General features: G+C 50.5%; 1 protein-coding gene across 1 annotated transcript; it reads left to right on the plus strand.

Annotated features, from left to right (window-relative positions):
- Window positions 1–10,694: 10,694 nt before the first annotated feature.
- Window positions 10,695–12,077, plus strand: LOC139354802 (fibrous sheath CABYR-binding protein-like). Its single transcript, XM_070999045.1, has one exon. The coding sequence runs from the start codon at window positions 10,695–10,697 to the stop codon at window positions 12,075–12,077; it is 1,383 nt and encodes a 460-aa protein (XP_070855146.1).
- The last annotated feature ends 1,634 nt before the right edge of the window (window positions 12,078–13,711 follow it).

A 13,711-nucleotide genomic window follows, 5' to 3' on the forward strand; every position in this document is an offset into this window, starting at 1 on the left:
CATATAACAAATGACATATTTATTTATTTATTTATTTATATTTAGTTATTATTTATATGTTTATCTTATCTTATAATAAGTTTAATATTGATTTATAAAATAGTTCTTTTTCAATATGTTCCTTTTAAAATTTAAGGCTATCTGATGATTCTCCATCGTTCACATTGTTATTTTGTATGATCTCACCCAATCAAAATGAATTAGATTCTAGCCGTTTAACATTTTTTAATATATCTTTTTCGATTAATCTCTGATATTTTATTACTTAACTCCCATTACTTAACTCTAAATTGTGTTTCGTTAACATTACGTTTTCTTTTGTTGTCTTTGCCACAAAGAATTTTTTTATAAACTTTAAATGTAGGTTTTTTGTGTCCTTTTGATCTGGACATTGTTCTATTACCATGTAGTGGGGTCATAGATAATAAAACGTTTTTACTTATTAATTTATTTCATTTATTTCGCCAACGGTATTCCTTTACTGGCTACTTGTACAATTCAACAACTTATCTTACGTTCTAAAATTTACAAAATAATTGACTAACCTATGCTTAAGAATTGATTTACTTGAGACGTAGTCCAATAGCATATCAATTGGGAGTGCGATAGACTCATATAAGGCCCTATAGAGGGGCTCATTTTTGGAATAATTTGTCCGCCGCAGCTCGAGGAAAAAGGGATCAAAATTCCGAAGTTGTCTAGACGGGGCGTGAAAACCAACTTTCGATAGTACTTCTGGACAGTCGATTCTACCATCCACCAAATCAGAGATGAAGCAAATGGCGAGGATACTTCTACGATGCTCAAGGGATGGTAGGTGAACAAGCGTACATTGCTGGTGGTATGAAGGGGTAGGATCTAAAAACCTTAGCGGCAACAAAGCGAATTTCAAAAAGTGTTTCTGTAGACGTTCTATTCTGTTTCCATGAGTGGTAGTAAACGGATTCCAAATAAGAGACGCATATTCTAGTTTAGATCGGACAAATGCAAAACAAAGCGCAAGTCTGGTGTAGGGATCCGTGAATAGTGATGCGTTCCGTTTCACAAATCGAAACATAGCATAGGCCCTGGGCATGATGTAATCGAAGTGTGCTGCAAACTTAAATTTCGAGTCAAACAACACTGCCGCAGTTGTAGAGGTTGACCATTGATATTATAAGATGTGACGAAATTGTATGCGGATTTACTGTAAGTGACATAGAAGCACTTGCTTATGTTAAGAGGAAGCGAATTTCGGCTACACCAAGAGCTCAAGGAATCTAAGTCATGTTAAACTAATTGTGAGTCTGTCGCTAATTTAATAGACTTAAAAATTTTTAAATCATCTGCATACAGGAGACACTCTGAAGATAGACAGAACCTCACATCATTAATGAAAATGATGAAAAGTAGAGGTCCCATAGCACTCCCCTGAGGGAGGCCAGAGGTTGCCAAATAGGAATCCGAGAATTTTCCATTAATATTAACTCTATAAAGTCGATGGTGTAAATATTATTTTATCCAATTTAGTAATGCCGAATGTATACCCAAGCGGGCCAGTTTTGCCAGTAGTGCACTGTGGCTAACTTTGTCAAAGGCTTTCGCAAAATCAGTGTAAATAGCATCAAACTGAGATAGCATATCAAAGGCATGAATGTAGTAGTTGCTGAAAACGGCAAGATTAGTCGTAGTTGACCGACCTGCAACAAAACCATGCTGAGAAGTGCTTATATATGTTTTTACAAGAAATGATAACTTATGAGCAATGCGTTCGAAGAGTTTAGCAATATTACTGATCTTTGCTATAGGCCTATAATTGGCAATGTTATTCTTCGGCCCTGATTTTAAAATTGGAGTCACGGATGCGTCGCATAGCACCTCTATACAATGTTTCAGAAGGTAGGCCGTAATCCCATCACAGTCCGGAGTGTAAGAATCATCCACGTCTTCCACAGCCCTATGAATATTCTCTTCTAGCACGGTTAAACTACCTAAATTCAATAGAGGAGTGCTTGCATTTAAGGTTTGAGAATCATACCAGGCTGCTGTTGGCTCAAAATTAGCTTTAAAATAAGAGGCAAAGAGATTTGCAGTTTCTGTATTTTAATGGGAAGATAAATTCCCTAGGAACATAGCAGATGGAACTGAAGAAGCGTTCTTCTTTGAATTGATGAAAGAGTTGGGCTTACTTTTTAGGCCGTTCTCAACACTCGCTATATACTGATTGTAAAGAAATTTATTAAGAAATTCAAATTCTCGTTTGTGCTGCATGTGTCTATTCCAATCACCAGGATCCTGTGTAACTAAAATCCTTTTATAGAATTTATTTCGAAGATTTTTAAGCTTTTTCAAACCTTTCGTATATTATGGCAACTTAAACGAATTGTGGACCCTTTCTCGAGCATTGTTCTTAATGATGTTTAAAATAAGAACTAAAAAAGTGTCATAACACGACTCCAAACTGACATGTGATAAAACTGACTCCCAATTAATGGCAGAGATCTCATTTCTGATGGCGCAAAGGCTGGTTTCATTGAAAATAAATCTAGGTGAATATTCAGCTGAAGGCGCAAAACTGTAAAAGTTTATACCTAGTAGCAATGGTCTATGATGGATATCACAATTGCTTATAGGTCAACAACATTGGACTAAAGAAAAGTTAATATCAGCGCTAACGAGTACTAAGTCTAAAATTTTATGTAAGTTATTGAATATATTATTGACTTGTATTAAGCCCATACTGAAAATATCATCGATGAAAAGAATCTCGTGTGGTTGATGTATGTTGCTTGGCAGTGAAGAGTGATGCTCCGGATCCTGAGACCAAACGAGGGATGATAGATTAAAATCTCCAATCACACAGATATGTTGATGGTCCTGCAGATTATTGTAGATGTCGGTAATATTTTCCAGATGAGCCTTGTAAAGTTTATATGAACCATTCGGTGGTATGTATGACACCACAATTTGCAGCGATTCCGATTCTCCAATTATCGACACCGCAACTTGATCGAGAAGGGTATCTTCAATGAGAAGTCCAATTGACAAGCAGCGCAAATTGCAATTTATAGTGTTCAATTGTAAGATTTCGTGAACTCACTCCCTTTGCCTTATTATGTGAAGATTCAACTTGATGTATTCTATAACAATAAACCTTTAAGGACAGACCTACAAATTCTGTCATGAGTTTACCGTTAAGCTCATCTTTAAAAAACCCTAAACTTTTTTTGTTAACTCTTTTGAAGTTATAAAGATTAATTCTTTCATCTGAATAGTCCGATGTATCAAATTTTGCTTCAAGATCATTACGAATATCTTTATAAAAATCTTCAGTTTTTATTGTATAGATAAATGAATCAGTATCCATATAATTTAAGATTAGGACATCAGGAATCTCCGAATTGAGACACAGGTGGCTGAGTTCTGAAAGGCATCACGCGGCTAAGTCAAGGCGTTTGTTTTCTAACTTTGTCACGACCACACCCTGGCGAGTCGCCCGGCGGGTCTGTCAGAGACAAGCAAAAGAGTCCTACGACGAAGAGCCGTCAGCTTGGGGAGGAAAGTTGTCTGCGACCCAGCGTACCTTGCCCGACCAAGCAGGACCTGGCGTGACGGACGAGCGGTAGATCGATTTGTGGTTTCGAAAGGCGTCAGCCTGGAGAGCCCTGCGATTACCGGCGAAGTTCCCGAGCAGCGACCGCCCAGCTCCCCGAGCGCCAGAACAACGAGATACCGGCCAGAAGACAGCGCAGAGGACATCGACAGCGACGCCAGCAGACATTTCCGGCAGCCACGTTACCATCGCCGCGCGGAGCTCATTGGGGAGCGCAGGAGCGTCGCGGACGTCACGCATTAGGGTGAAGCCGGGTGGAACGTTCGTCTGCGCTAGGCGTAAAGCGAAGTGAACCGCTAAACAGCCTCCGGGCGGCAGCCTTGACTGTCAGCGCGAACTGAGCAAGAACCTAGCGGGACCGTCCGGGACAGAGCAAGGGACAGTATTGTCTCGAAAGGCGTCAGCCTGGAGAGCAAGGCTTGTTCACCCTAGTCTGAGAACGGTGACGCTTCCCTAAGCCCACAAGGCCGAATTCTCTGCGGGTCTAAGGCGCAACAAGCGACCCCGAGGCAACGCGTCGGCAAGCAAGCAGAGGCGGCCACTACGAGCGTCCCGAGACCCAGGATCCAGAGGAGGACGATTCAACGCGTCGAGAAGCCAGAAGGAGGAGCACCAGCAGCCGGCGGAACCAGAACAAGGGGTCAAAGAAACCAGCATAGCCACACACCCGCTGTACCAATACCACGAGAATAAATCCCACTGTTACCATTTGAACACTTTGTTTTCTCACTGATCTACGGGCAATCACGTCATATAAATTTGGTGGGACGAACACACAATCTTCTGAGCTAGCCGCACGAATCTCGTAGCGAGCAGACATACAAAATCAGTTCGTTACATCTGGCGCCCAACGTGATTGTCCCAACAGTGAGAACAGCACAGTAAAAATGGGAAAGAAGTGGATTTACCGCCTCAAGAAGGAAGACTTCGCCCATGTCGCACAGAGGCTCAACGTCGCCCTGGAGGGCAGGCTAGACGACATGAGGAAGGCACTATCGGAATACTACTCCGAAACAGAGAACGATCCACAACTCGTCGACATCTGGGCCGAGCTAGAAGCGACATACTACGACAGAGCCGGCCCAAGCATTACGTTAACGAACGCTGAAGGGGACAACCTGGTGGCAAGCCTGAGCGTTGACAACATACAGAAAGAGGCCCACAGGAGAGAATCAAGCCAAGAAAAGAAAGCAGCAGCGCTGATCCCGAGACCAAGCCAGTCGGACTATGCAAAGGTCGCTAAGCAGGTCCGCGAATGGTCGTTCAGGTTCGACGGGGCGGAAAAACCATTCGAGTTCCTGGAGCAGGTAGAATGGTCCGCCAACACGTACGGTTTGGAGCTCGATATGATGCCTCGAGCGATGCCGGAGTTGCTAAAAGGAAGGGCTTTGAAATGGTTCATCGCCAACAATAAGCAGTGGAGAACTTGGGCAGAATTCATTGAAAGTTTCCACACATATTTCCTGCCAAGAGATTTCTTCACCAGGCTGGCGGACCAGGTCCGGCAAAGGAAGCAAGGCTTCAGCGAGTCGTTCAAGGACTACATGATCGACATGCAGACGATGGTGAGGCCACTTAATTACTCCGCTAAAGAGACCCTAAGGACCATCAAGGAAAACTGCACCCCTAGTCTAAGGATTTTCCTAAGGGCATACAAAGTGTCGGACCTGGACACGCTAATGATCCTAGCCGATGAATACGAAGAACTGGAAAAGGAACGGGAAGTCTTCGCACAGGAGAACAAGTTCTCAAAGACAAAGTCGGCGTCACCAACACAGGTGACATGCAGGAGATGCGAGGAGGAAGATAACCAGGACACACGAGGAAACGACCAATGGTCACCAACACACCAAGCCAGACGACAGCAGGCAACAGACGCACCACGCGGAGGCCATTGGGCACCACCCCCACAGCAACAGAGACAGCCAAACAATACCTTGTGGAGGCCACCAAGCAACACACAGAGGCCACAAGATGCCACCCATATCACAGACCCGCAGGAGGCCTGTCGGAAATGCGGTGGGAACGGACACTGGGCTAGAGGATGTCGTAACCAGCGGCTGCTGTTTTGCTGGATATGCGGCAAGGTGGGTGTTAGAAGCGTCGATTGCTGCCAACGATCGGGAAACGGCCAGCGATCTCAGCCGCAGAGAGGCGAGCGGGGATCGCACAATGCCACATCTCCAAACTAACGGGCGAGCTAATCGAGGAGGAGCAGCAGTTGTCCGCAGCTGTGATGATTGGTGGGAAAAGCTACAAAGCCACAATCGACACCGGAGCAACGGCAAGCTTCGTTAGCGAAGAATTGGCGGACAATATTGCTGCTCTAGGAAAGATTACAAGGACGAGACGGCAAGTTAGGTTGGCAGATGGAAGGTGCGGCGGAATTAATGCGCAGCTCGAGGTGGAGGTCAAATTCGGCAACAAACAAGTGACCATGAGCCTGTTGATTTTACCCGGGGTAGTGGATCCATTAGTGTTGGGATGGAACTTCCTGAAACAAGTCGGAACCGAGATAAGGTGTGCTGGACACGAAATAATAATACCAGCCAGGAACCGACACAATGGGTGGCTCGAGGAAAAGCTATCAGTAGCAGTCGTTCAACAAGTAAACGAGTTGGACGATACTACAGCGTTCCTTGAAACAGAGCTGGCAGACTTCAGCACAATGTCGGGAACATCGAATATGGCAAAACACCAGATCAAAATGAAGGACGACAAGCCAATCAAGCAGAGATACTACCCAAAGAACCCAAAAATTCAAGGGGAAATCAACGCAAAGGTGGACGAGCTTCTCCAAATGGGGTTCATAGAGCATTCAAAGAGCCCATACAGCTCCCCCATCGTGATGGTGAAAAAGAAGACAGGCAAGTGGAGACTGTGTGTCGACTTCAGGCAGATCAACGCGAAGTCAGTGAAGGATGCCTACCCAATGCCCCGCATAAACTACATCCTAGATCAACTAAGAGAAGCGCGGTACATCAGCAGTTTGGACCTGAAGGATGGATACTGGCAGATCCCACTAGAAGAAAGTAGCAGGCAATATACAGCATTTACGGTACCAGGCAAAGGTCTGTTTCAGTGGAGGGTAATGCCGTTCGGACTTCACTCGGCGTCGGCAACGTTTCAGCGAGTCTTGGACCAAGTAATCGGCCCCGAGATGTCACCTCACGCATTCGCTTACCAGGATGACATAATAGTGATCGGTCGCACGCTGGAAGAACACAAAAGAAACCTGAAGGAAGTGTTCCGGCGTCTAAAGGAGGCAAATCTGAGGCTGAATCCAGAAAAATGCCAATTCTTCAAAAAGGAGCTGCTGTACCTGGGTCATCGAGTGACTAGCGAGGGAATAGGAACAGATCCAGAAAAAGTAGCCGCCATCGCCGAACTAGAACTGCCATCGACTGTCAAAGAGCTCCGGCAATATCTAGGAGTAGCGTCGTGGTACCGCCGGTTTGTACCAGATTTTTCCAGAATCGTCAAACCCCTGAACGACCTGCTACGCAAAGGCAGTAAGTGGGAGTGGACACCAGAGCACCAGATGGCGTTTGAGGAGGTTAAGGCAAGACTCGTGGCAGATCCAGTGCTAGCATGCCCGGACTTCAGTAGAACTTTCATCCTGCAAACAGACGCCAGCGACTACGGCATCGGAGCGATACTGACCCAGGACACCGAAAAGGGCGAAAGAGTAATCTCCTACTCGAGCCGAACACTGAACGGCGCGGAAAAGAACTACTCGACAACGGAGAAGGAGTGCTTGGCGATCGTCTGGGCGATCCGGAAGCTCAGGCCATATCTGGAAGGTTACCACTTTAAGGTAGTAACCGACCACATGGCCCTGAAGTGGCTCAACAGCATCGAAAGCCCTTCAGGAAGGATCGCCAGATGGGCCCTGGAGCTACAACAGTACGACTTTGAGATAGCGTACAGAAAGGGCCAGCTAAACGTGGTGGCCGACGCATTATCAAGACAACCACTACCAGAGACGCTACGAGAAGTAAAAGAGGCATCGGCAACAATAACTTCAGGAGAGTGCAGCTGGATCAAGGACATGGGCGAAAAGATAAGAACCCAACCGCAGAAGTACCCGGACTATGTTATGGATGGTGAGACACTGTACAGAAACATACCTCACCGAGCAGGCAGTGAAGACGTCGCGTCATGGAAGATGTGCGTCCCGAAGTCGCTACGAGAAACAGTGTTGAGGGAAAACCACGACGCACCGTCCGCGGGACACGTAGGAAGCCGAAGGACAATTGCACGGTTGGCAGCCCGATACTACTGGCCAGGCATGCATAGAGACGCCCGAGCCCACGTACGAAAATGCGAGATTTGCATGCGGTTTAAGCCCAATCAGATGCAGGCGGCTGGGAAGATGTTGACCCAAGTGCCGGAGGAACCATGGGCCACGGTATGTGCAGACTTCGTTGGACCCCTACCAAGATCTAAGCTCGGGAACCAAATGCTGCTGGTCATGATAGACAGGTTTTCGAAATGGACGGAACTGGTGCCCCTACGCAGTGCGACGGCAGAGTCGCTCAAAAAGGCATTTAGGGAGCGCATAATCGCAAGGTACGGGGTCCCGAAGGTGGTCATAACGGACAATGGAGTACAGTTTGCAAGCCGCATATTTAAAAATTTCCTGGCTGAGATGGGTATCAGTCAACAATTCACCGCGCCATACACACCACAAGAGAATCCAACCGAACGAGCAAACAGAACGGTCAAGACCATGATTGCCCAGTTCGCAGGGCAGGACCAGAGAAACTGGGACGAGAAGTGGCCGGAGATTATGCTAGCAGTGAACACGAGCACATCGGAATCCACCGGCCATACACCGGCGTTTCTTACCCAGGGAAGGGAACCACGTCTACCCAGCAGCCTATACGATAAGGAAACCCTAGGAACCGGACGAGCTACGGAGACCCCTGAGGAAAATGCCAACAAACTAAGAGAGGTATTCGAGATCGTGCGGCGAAATATGGAAAAGGCGTCCCAGGACCAAGCCAGACACTACAATCTGAGAAGGAGACAGTGGTCACCAGCGGTGGGCGATATAGTGTGGGCCAAGGAACATCACCTGTCCAAAGCGGCAGAAGGATTCGCTGCAAAACTAGCCCCGAGGTACGATGGCCCTTACCAGGTGGTAGATTTCGTCTCTCCAGTGATCTGCAAAATTCGCCACACACAGTCGAAAAAAGAAAGGACAGTTCACGTTGGCGAGCTCAAGCAACAACAAAACGAGCAGACAGCAGAAACGTCAGGTACGAGGCGACAGGATTAGGCGTCAGGCCGAAGCGAGAGTCACCAATACGCCACACGGAAAGGACAGTCAGCGTAGCACAAGGACATGGAGAAGGATTTCACGTTGACCCAGACTGCGAGGCTACAGGATTATGCGTCAGGCCTAAGCGAGAGTCATCCACAAGCCACGCAGAAAGATCAACCATAAGGATAGGTCGCAGGGACATGGATAAGGATTTCACGTCGATCCAGACTGCGAGGCTACAGGATTATGCGTCAGGCCTAAGCGAGAGTCATCCACAAGCCACGCAGAAAGATCAACCATAAGGATAGGTCGCAAGGACATGGATAAGGAGTTCACGTTGATCCAGTCTACAAGACATCAGGATTCTGCGTCAGGCCTAAGCGAGAGTCATCCACACGCCACGCAGAAAGGACAATTACAAGGATAGGTCACAAGGACATGGATAAGGATGAATGAGGATCCAACCGCGAGGCACCAGGATTCAGCGTCAGGCCTAAGCGAGAGTCATCCACACGCCACGCAGAAAGGACAATTACAAGGATAGGTCACAAGGACATGGATAAGGATGAATGAGGATCCAACCGCGAGGCATCAGGATTCAGCGTCAGGCCTAAGCGAGAGTCATCCACACGCCACGCAGAAAGGACAATTACAAGGATAGGTCACAAGGACGTGGATAAGGATGGATGGGGATCCAACCGCGAGGCATCAGGATTCAGCGTCAGGCCTAAGCGAGAGTCATCCACACGCCACGCAGAAAGGACAATTACAAGGATAGGTCACAAGGACGTGGATAAGGATGGATGGGGATCCAACCACAAGGCATCAGGATTCAGCGTCAGGCCTAAGCAAGAGTCATCCACACGCCACGCAGAAAGGATAATTACAAGGATAGGTCACAAGGACGTGGATAAGGATGGATGGGGATCCAACCGCAAGGCATCAGGATTCAGCGTCGGGCAGTGGCCAGAGTCATCCGCGTTTACGCCAGGCAGAAGGGACACTTACGAGGACGACACAAAGACACGGGTAACATGTAGGGATCCAACCGCAAGGCATCAGGATTCAGCGTCGGGCAGTTGCCAGAGTCATCCGGGTTTAGGCCAAGCGGGAAGGAAACGGTCAAGGTCGACAAAACAGTAGCGAAAGCACATCACGTACCCAAAGGACCCCGAAGGATACCCTAAGTGTGACCGAAATATACCCAAAGAACACCCCAACAACACCTCTAAAGGATACCCAAAGGACACCCGAAGGATACCCTAAGTGTGCCCAAACTATACCCGAAGGATACCCTAAGTGTTCCCAAACTATACCCGAAGGACGCCCCAACAATACCTCTAAGTGTACCCAAAGGACACCCAAAGGATACACTAGGGATGGCCCAACGATCCCCAAGGATACCTAAGGATACCCCAATAGGACTCGAAAGACACCTCAAGGATACCCCAATAATAACCCAAGGACACCAAGGATACCAACCAGGAACGCCCCGAAGCAAGGTGTAGGCCCAAGGACAACTTCCAAGAATACTCACCAAGGGTGATCAAGTCAATTACGGAACCGGGAGGTACAACGCACCGCAGCATCCAGAGGGCCACGGTGATCTGAGGGAATACAACATGTGGTTTACGAAGAAAGGGGGAAGACGGTACAGCAAAGAGAGCTGTACCGTAAGAGAGCGAGCGCCCAAAGAAAGGACATAACGGTATCGGGCAAAAGGAAGGCGCGCAACCGAGGTTTCATGTATGGGGAGCCTGGCGACGGTCGAGCACTAAAATTCAGAACATCATCATGAGCACACGCGTCACCAGAGCCGAAACACGCAGGAGGATGGCGGCCCTCCAGGAACCTCGCCCGGGGCAAGGATGGTCGGAGACCCGGCCTACCCGAGCTCCGCGGCGGGCCCTGGAGCGGACTCGAGGCGAGGACTCCGCACCGGAACCCACGGTGAGCGACGACAGCGACGTGGAGGTCATCGGCGATCCCGCCGTCGAGGAGAGAGAGTGGCGACTCCGGAAGGCGGCGGCGGGCGGTCGCATACCGCGCGGGACGACGGACGTCGGAGGAGAGGAACTCCCGAGGAGCCACTCGGAGGCGGTCTGTCGGGCCACCGAGGAGTCTCGGAAGCGGTTCCGAGACCGGGAGCCGTCGGACGAGGAGCAGCAACGGTCGACGGAGGAGGAGGCGAGAAGACAGGCGCGGCTGCGGCAGGACCACGAGGCGGCGGCGGCGCGGTGGCATGCCCGCTTGCGAGAGGCGGAAGAAGAAGAGCGGCGGCTGTGGGAGGCACAGGTGGAGGACGCGTGGGAGGTGCCACTCACCCCCAGATACGCGGCCGAGGAACGCAGCCCGAGGGACGAGGACGAGGACGAACCACGCGCGCCATCCCCTCCGCGGTGGTTACCCGAGGTGCCACCCACTCCCCGCTACGAGGGGGAGTGGCTCACGGACGGCGACGATGGAGCACCGTTGGCCACGCCGCCGTGGAGGCCGGCCCGGCCACCCACGCCGCGATACGCGGAGCCACGACGACCTGAGGAGCAGACGCCGAGCGAGGAGTCGACCGCGCAGCCGATGCCGCAACCGGAGGAGGAGGACGTCCACCAGGCAAGGGCGGACGAGCCGTCGGTGGTGCGGACGGAGGTGCCGGCCGCGCACGTGAGCCACAGCACACGGGCGTTCGAGGCCGAGGGTATGCGGTGGCGGCAGCAGACGGTGACGTGGACGTGGCCCGAGGGGCCCGCGACAGGACCGACGACGGAGGTGCCCAGGATATGGGAGGAAGGGGCACCGAAGGTGAACCCTCGAGACCCCCGGACGAGGAGCCGACAGGATGCATGGGTCCCGCCGACACCAAGCACGGGCCCGCCAACACCGGCGACGACGGCAACGACGGGGGAGGCGGAGTCACCGGAGAAAGGACCATGGGTGTGGCCCGAGCCACCGGCCACCCAAAGGCCTCCACTACAACGACAAAGGTTGACGCCCGGATCAACGCGCCCGCGGCCGCAGTTCATGCGGCAGGTATCGGCGCCGGAGGAAGGCGGTTGGCGCGAGGTCGCCAGGAGCGAGTGGCCGGCGGGCATTGAGGAAGCACCCGCGGTCGCGACGGCACGGCGGAAGGGCGGCAGGCGGTGCGTCCTGGTCTGCGATGGCGGGAGGAGATACCGGGTGAGGCTCGGAGTCGCGGGCATCCGGGTTTTCGCACAATAAATAAAAAAAAAAATCACAAAACAACACAAGGGTTTTCCAAAACAACAAGAGAAGGGGTACGGGGCCCAGAGTTTGATTGGGGTGGCTGGAAGAAGAACGGGGCATGCATGGGCCACTCCAGCAACCTGTAAGTCGAATGGTCTTAGTCCAGGAAGAAGAAATGAACGCCAATTACTTACTTGCTGTCCCGGTTGCAAAGTGAATGCGAAGTCCTCTCCGCACCCGCTCTCGAGAGCTGCCAAAATGGAGTCCGATGCAGCCGATAGAGGACGAGTGAAGGGCGAGAGAGAACGAAAGGAGAGAGAAGGATAAGATGAGAAGGAGTAGAGGAAATGTAAAAGGAACTTACCCATGAAAAATTGCAAAATCACCACGAGCCAGGGAAGGGGGCGCCTCGATAGGCGATCGATTGGCACCGGACGATAGTGCGATCGATGGGCACACGACAATGGAAATATCGGCCAAGGTGGAAATATCGCAAACGAGCAGGTGGCAACGCCGCACCGTCGGTATCGATATGCGAATAAATATCGATCACGCACGAATGGTGTGACCAGGCGGTGGAAACACGGAAAGGAGTGAGACGCAGCAATGAGCAGCGAGCTGGGGATCGATAGCCCAGGAGTATCGATGTCCCAGTGGGAACACAGGAAATATCGGCGCGGGAGATTTAAAGTTGCTACGAGGAGGATGACCCCCGCTGTAGAAACTCAAGGGAGTTAAGAGCGTCGAGGGAGCATCGAGGGAGCAACGAGGGAGCGCCGCGGGAATCACAAGGACTCAAAGGCTAGGATAAGCAAGAAAACGCCGGAGAGTAGGAACCAGTCTTAAATGTTTCCCGAAGTAAGGGGGGAATGTGAGGAGTTGAATAACTCCCCACAAATAGAAGCAGCAGCAGATGGCCGGCCGCTTACCAGATACGCGGCGAATTCGCGTAGTAACGGCGCGGCGAGGAGAACGAGAGAGTTTGGAGACCAAGGGTGGAGATCGAGAGAGTTTGGAGACCAACGAGGAGAACGAGAGAGTTTGGAGACCAACGAAGGAGAGCGAGAGAGTTTGGAGACCAATGAAGGAGAGCGAGAGAGATTGGAGACCAAGGATGGAGAGCGAGAGAGTTTGGAGACCAATGAAGGAGAGCGAGAGAGATTGGAGACCAAGGATGGAGATCGAGAGAGAGTGGAGAGATCCAGCGGGCCGTGCGCAAAAGGGAAATAACGGTGCTTGGAGGCCCTATATAAGGCCGCAGAGCGCTGGCAGCTGGATCAGTCGATCAAGAGGAGTCAAGCCTTCAAGATCAGTCAAAGTACCAAGTGAGCAATCAGTCAAGCAAGTAATCTACGAGGGAGCTACAACCAAGCGAGTCGTCGGAAGCAGCGCCGTGGGAAGCATAGAAGGAGCAAGATCGCCACGTCGAGACGTTCGGGATTAGGACATCAGGAATCTCCGAATTGAGACACAGGTGGCTGAGTTCTGAAAGGCATCACGCGGCTAAGTCAAGGCGTTTGTTTTCTAACTTTGTCACGACCACACCCTGGCGAGTCGCCCGGCGGGTCTGTCAGAGACAAGCAAAAGAGTCCTACGACGAAGAGCCGTCAGCTTGGGGAGGAAAGTTGTCTGCGACCCAGCGTACCTTG

The sequence above is a fragment of the Drosophila suzukii genome, unplaced genomic scaffold (genome assembly GCF_043229965.1).
Source record: "Drosophila suzukii unplaced genomic scaffold, CBGP_Dsuzu_IsoJpt1.0 scf_23, whole genome shotgun sequence".
Lineage (NCBI taxonomy): Eukaryota > Metazoa > Arthropoda > Insecta > Diptera > Drosophilidae > Drosophila > Drosophila suzukii.

What these genes read in the sequence shown, in the direction of transcription:
- LOC139354802 (XM_070999045.1), top strand. Translation starts at nt 10,695, where the DNA reads ATGGCGGCCCTCCAGGAACCTCGCCCGGGGCAAGGATGGTCGGAGACC.